The sequence below is a fragment of the Sitophilus oryzae genome, unplaced genomic scaffold (assembly GCF_002938485.1).
Source record: "Sitophilus oryzae breed Bouriz unplaced genomic scaffold, Soryzae_2.0 scaffold_1113_pilon_pilon, whole genome shotgun sequence".
Taxonomy (NCBI): Eukaryota; Metazoa; Arthropoda; class Insecta; order Coleoptera; family Curculionidae; genus Sitophilus; species Sitophilus oryzae.
The window spans coordinates 588,196-594,195 of record NW_022145742.1 but is presented as its reverse complement, the minus strand read 5'-3'; the positions used below and the strand labels follow the sequence as shown (position 1 = coordinate 594,195).

The 6,000-nt window shown below is 31.4% G+C and overlaps 1 protein-coding gene across 1 annotated transcript in view; it reads left to right on the top strand.

Moving 5' to 3' along the window:
- The first annotated feature begins 217 nt into the window (after positions 1-217).
- Positions 218-6,000, top strand: part of LOC115882779 — a 64,609-nt gene continuing 58,826 nt past the window's right edge. Inside the window, exon 1 of the mRNA XM_030901023.1 lies at positions 218-252. Coding sequence (XP_030756883.1) covers positions 218-252 — 35 coding nt within the window. The remainder of the gene's footprint in view (positions 253-6,000) is intronic.

Here is a 6,000-nt window from a genome sequence, read left to right as displayed (position 1 = left end):
TTTCGCTAATATCTCTTACAAAAATGATATGAATTTTTAAAATCCTCATCGTTCCAGTTCCCCGACAGGTCTATAAAAATTTTAATGCCCCTATTGTAAACGACCTCAAAAAATAAAATGAAAAATTCTCTATATACATTTTTCTTTTCAGACCATTTTTAAAGAGTGTGGATTTCCGAAGGAGTGAGCATTTGTATTGTGAACTTATTACGACGACATGAAGGAATACATGAGAGGAATTTTTCTGGTCACGTAAGTACCGTTCCTAAAAAGAAAGCTTAGAGTCGTGTTTAGAACCGAAAAGAATGGCGACAATGCTTTTTAAGTATGTACGGGGGTGGTTTATATGGTGTAGAATATTGGTGATAATAGCAGTCTGAAACGGTTTAAAAAATCGTACCGTTATGAAGAATAATTGAAAAATGCAGGGTGTTAGAGAAGTTTGATATGATATAATTGGGAATATACAGGGTAGTCCGAACTGTATTCCGGAAACTTCGGCAGAATATTCTGCAGATAAAAGTAAGTAAAAAAGTTCGTATAAATGTATGTCCTAAAATGCTTAGTTTCGGAGATACAGGATGTAGAAGTTTCATTTTTAATTCGATTTATTCCAAATAATTTCTGAAGTAACGTCAATATTTGGATGAAAATTGGTGTCTAGAAGTTTTTTGACATGAGAAATTTGATTTTGATGTCAATATGACTCCTACTAATAGAGGGCGCCACATACATATTTTTTAACTGGTTTGAAGAGTAATAACTTTTCGTCCGTACCTGTATAAAACTACTGAGTAAAAAATATACATTTACGACGTTTTTTTTGTGAAGAAGGTCTTGGTAAAAGTAATGGCTACAAGTAATGGTTTTCAAGATATTTGGAATCGAAATTATCAATACCTGTCATCATTGACATAAATTAAATATGCTGACTAAATAGTTATTAGACTGAAATCATAAATTTGAAAAGTGTTTGTGCCAAAAGGTCAACAGAAACTGTTTTATCATCATTTTTTGCAGAAAAATTTACGTTTAATTTAAAAAAATTGAAATTTACCAAATTTATTATTTCAGTGAAATAACTATCTACTCAACACTCAACGTGTTTATTTTTTGTCAATAATGACATGTATTGTCTATTTCCATTCTAAATATCTTAAAAACGGTTGATCGTAGCGATTTTTACAAAGAGATATTTTTTACGTAAAAAGTCACAGAGATGTATATTTTTTCGCTCGGTGGTTTTATACAGGTACGGACAAAAAGTTATTACGTTTCAAAACAGTAAAAACACATGTAGGTGGCGCCCTCTACTAGTAGGAGTCATATTGACACCAAAATCAACTTTCTCATATCAAAAAACGTTACTTCAGAAATTATTTTAAAAAAATCGAAATAAAAATGAAACTTCTACACCCTGTAACTCTGACAGTAAGCATTTTAGGGCATACATTTATACGAACTTTTTTACTTATTTTTATCTGCAGAATATGCTGCCGAAGTTTCCGAAATACAGTTCGGACCACCCTGTACACATAAACAGGGCATCCCAATATTCCGTGGACACACCGGGTGGTGCATTGTCGTTGGAAACAGGAAATCCCATGCAAATTTTGAATTTTGAAGGTCTGCGTCTGCTGAATAGACATGCGAAATTTGAACAATTTTCAACAAGCCGATTTTAAATAATTTATGAAAAACTGCATCTATTTTTAAATTAAAACTGAACAAGTAACAATGCAAAACCAGTAATTGTCAACATACCTTAAGTTATACTTTGTTTTTTTTCTCAGGTAAGATTTCGACAGACGATGACAGAAGAAAAGCAGATGACGTCCCATACCAATCTATTTATTTTACTAAAAAAAGTTTCTAATAATTTTTAAGTTAACTATGGATGGGTTTAAATATAAATCCGTCATGCGTCGTCACTTGTTGTTTTTAACCAGTTTTATTGGTTTATTTCAAAAATGACAGATCGTATTTCAATTTCATTGGTTTGCCGGAACGATGAACGACAAACGGACGCCGATGCGTATGAACTCGCCTTTAGATTTTTGACTCTTGTCAAAGTCTTGCCAAATTAGAGGTTATAATTTTGTGTCAACTTTTGTCAGTTTTATGAAATACCCTGCGTTTTGGAAGATGATGCATTTTGATTCGTGTTATTACGTGTGTTTTGTATCTTTTGAAGCCAAGTGGAGGAAAAATCGAGTGAAAACTAACTGTAGACCCAGAGCACAGTTTATGGTTAATACTCGCTGCTCAGGCAAAAAGTCTTTTACACCAATAAAGTTACCATCTTTAAAGTTCGTATACCATCTCGTCGTAGATAAGTGCATATCGAATATGGTAGAAGGACCATACTAAACACATACTAAAAACTGAAGTAGCTGTAAAATATCGACATCACACAATAGGTAAATAATGGATTTTAGTACTGCACAAGAAAAATAATGCCAAAGGTACTGGTTTAAAAAAATTAAGATTAAAGTTAATTAATCAACCTTTAAGTGTGCTTTAAGGTACCTATAAAATTTGGTAAGTGTTATTAATAATAAAATAGTTTGTTTTATTTGTGTTGTTTTATTTATTCCTGCGGAATATTACAAATTTGTATTTGTACATAAGTTATGTGGATAAATATAATCATAAATACGGGAACTTTCATAAAGCTTGAACGAAAATAAGTAAGAAATAGTTCTTTTTTGTATTTTTTTGGTATGTGGTGTCTTGTTCTTGTTTGTTTTGTATTAACACATACCGTTTTTATTAAATAAAATAACTCGATTACATTTTTTCAGTTTTATACAGTTTTTTTCACAATATTTTGAAGTAATCACTTGTCAGTCAAATTTTAAATACATATATTAATTTCCTGCTATGCGTTCCAGTTGTACCAACTTATTTCTTTGTAAAATAAAATAAACTACTTTGAAATTAAAATGACAGACACATCTATCACTGTCAAGGATCTTCTCGTTGGATAGACTATATCAACCTATTATTAAATAATTATCAAATGTAATTTCTTGAGCTGTCTGCACTACTACCTTATAGTACCTATGCTTAGTGTTCCCGAAATGTATTTTTGTAATTTTAAACTGGTTTGAATGAGATACATGCATAACGGTTAGAAAATACAATTTGACATTGACAAAATTATAGGATGACAACTTTAGGTACGTCGCACGGTGGGGCTGATTGAAGAATCGCTGGCCAAAACCTTCAAAGATATATGAATCAACCAAAAATATATAGAATTTAACAGTTTTTGCTTAATTGAATTTCTAGGTAGTCAATCTTCAAAATTTTAGTTAATTAAATTATACTTCACGTATATACCCATCATATTAGCTCATCAATATAATGTGAGAAAAAATACCCGGATGACAAAACTTTTACGCTTTTGCCTTGCAAGCCATTTCGAATATTGTTGTCTTGTGGCATGTCTGTGTGTCTTTCTGTCTGTTTATCGGTCTGTTTGATATTTTTTTTATCCGTATGTAACCAACAACTTTGATAAAAAAATAAATATTGTTTCTGGATTCTAGTTTTGAAGAAGTAAAAAAATAATTATTTTCAATCGTGGTCTCACATGTCTCAAAATGAGTAGTCGGCAAGTAATCAAGAAAGTACGGGCTAGATTTTTCGAGTACCTATTACAGGCATCTAAAAATTAATTTCGGATAATGGGGGGGTTCCAAAAATTTTAATAACCATTTCTGAGAAAGGGTGGTTTTGGGTGCTGGAATTTTTTTTCCTTCTATTTTTTGGATTGGAGCAACTAAAAGATTTGAAATTTAGCGTTATGTAATGTGTTAGGTTAGGTTAGTTAAAAATAATTTGTTTAAATGCTTAAATTTTTAAAATCGGTTCATTATTTTAGTACATATCATAGTTTGAATTTACGTGCGGATATTTTAATAAGTTAAGCCGCCATCTTGAAATTTTAAACTGTCATATTTAGACTAAAACGTAATATTTTTAAACATATTGCCTTACTTCAAATCTCCATGTTGTTCCATTAAAAAGATAAAAAAGGAGTGGGGACATTGTATATTATCTAAGCCTGGATCTAAGCATTAATTCAGTTAAAACCCACAAAATTTGTAGATTTGAAGTGGGGTGGGACTGAAGGGTCTTGGACCCTTGGACCCCCGAACTATTTGCTTGATTACAGGCGATTCATGAGTATCAGATTTTATTAAAATCACACGAACTTAATCTAAATAAATCATAAAGACCTATAGTATCTATTACTCAAAGTACCAGGGACATAATTTACATTTAAAAATATTTTTTTTTAAAGTTGCGCAAGTTGCGCAAGATGGTAACAAATACATGAAGGGTAATGTCCAATCTTTCAAAAAACATCAGCCAATAAATTGGGCAACTTTGGGCACTCAACAAAACTCAAGGTTAAATAGCATATTTTATTTTTTATATTATACTAATTTATTAATTAATTTAGTATGCATCAGTGAAAAAGTTTTTTTTTCAAAATATAGCTAGAAATAGTCAAGTAGTATAGTACTTTTATAAAAAATGCAAAAAATTAATTGTATTTAAAAATTAACCAAGAAATTTTACTTATTATTCGGGCTCTACAAATTGCAATTATTATACACGGTAGAACTAAACCTTCGACATTACTGCCCTTCACTGGTTACAGATCTGCATCCAAAATTTTTTTCTGTGCATAATATAATATTTCGGTTTTTTCTGTATTCTATGGTCATCAAAACTTTTTGAAAAAGCAACTTCTGTTTTATTAGGTTCTGGCCGCAAAAATGGCAATCGGCCCCACTGTGCGTCGGCATTTACCTGTTTTTGCATTGTTACCTGAACACCTTTAATTTAAAAATCGATGCAGTTTTTTTTAAATTACTTAAAATCGGCTTGTTCAAAATTGTTGAAATTTGGCATGTGTATATTCAGCATACGCACACCTTTAAAAAACCTATTTACAACTTTGCTGTAAAATTAATAGGGGAGCCAATATTTGGACAGTTCAAAATTTACATGGGATTTCCTATGTTTTCAACGACGATGCACCACCCGGCAGAACTACTACGTATTTTTGGAATCAAATTAAGTTCATTGGACAAAATTTACCTCTATGTAAAAGTGCTTCGTTTGTCCATTAGAGGGCATCAGACTTTAAAAAAATTTAAACATTTTTGCAGATACACTAAGAACCCTTATTCCGATTTGAATGAGATTTGGGGTGCCTATGTTTTGCTAAGCGCTTTAACATTTGATATTCGCGAAAATCAAGAAAAACTCCAAAAAGTGTGAAAACTACCCCCACCCCTATATAAATTTTAGTATAAATACTTTCCATCCCTTCCAACTACCGATTTTTTTTCGTAATATGGTCCTCCCAGTATTTACTATATTTTTTGTCTCTTGTAAAAAAACGCACTCGCGCATACATTTTGAGGAAAAAAATGTTTTTGTCGAAGCTGACTTTCAAAAAATGTTTTTTGTCACATCAAGCTATGGAGCGCATATTTATCTAGTTGGCAAAAATATGGAATTTTAGGTTAGTATCACAAATGATATTTAACAATAAGCTGCATAAAAAGCTTTAAAAAATTAATAAATTTTAAATTAATTTCGGGTTTATTTTTGATCGATTCCCTCTAACGGCAGTTACCTTATTTCGCCTTATTTTGAATCTAGAAATACGTAGTTGTTCTATGTGTGTATATTTTGTAACTGTTTTGAAAAAAAATTCTTCAATTTTTTTCTCAAAAGCAATGCGTTGCGTTGTAGCGTTTTTTACAAGAGACAAAAAATGTAGCAAATACTAGGAGGACCATTTTACGGCACAAACATGTTTTACACAAACGTCGTCATTTCCAAGCCAACTGGATGCCGGTTTTTTTTCGATCATACCCTAATAATCCGATAATGTTCGAAACCACACATATCTCTCTGGTCAGTTTTTTCGATTTCGATGCACTCGTGGACGTAAAGCTGTGATGACCAACG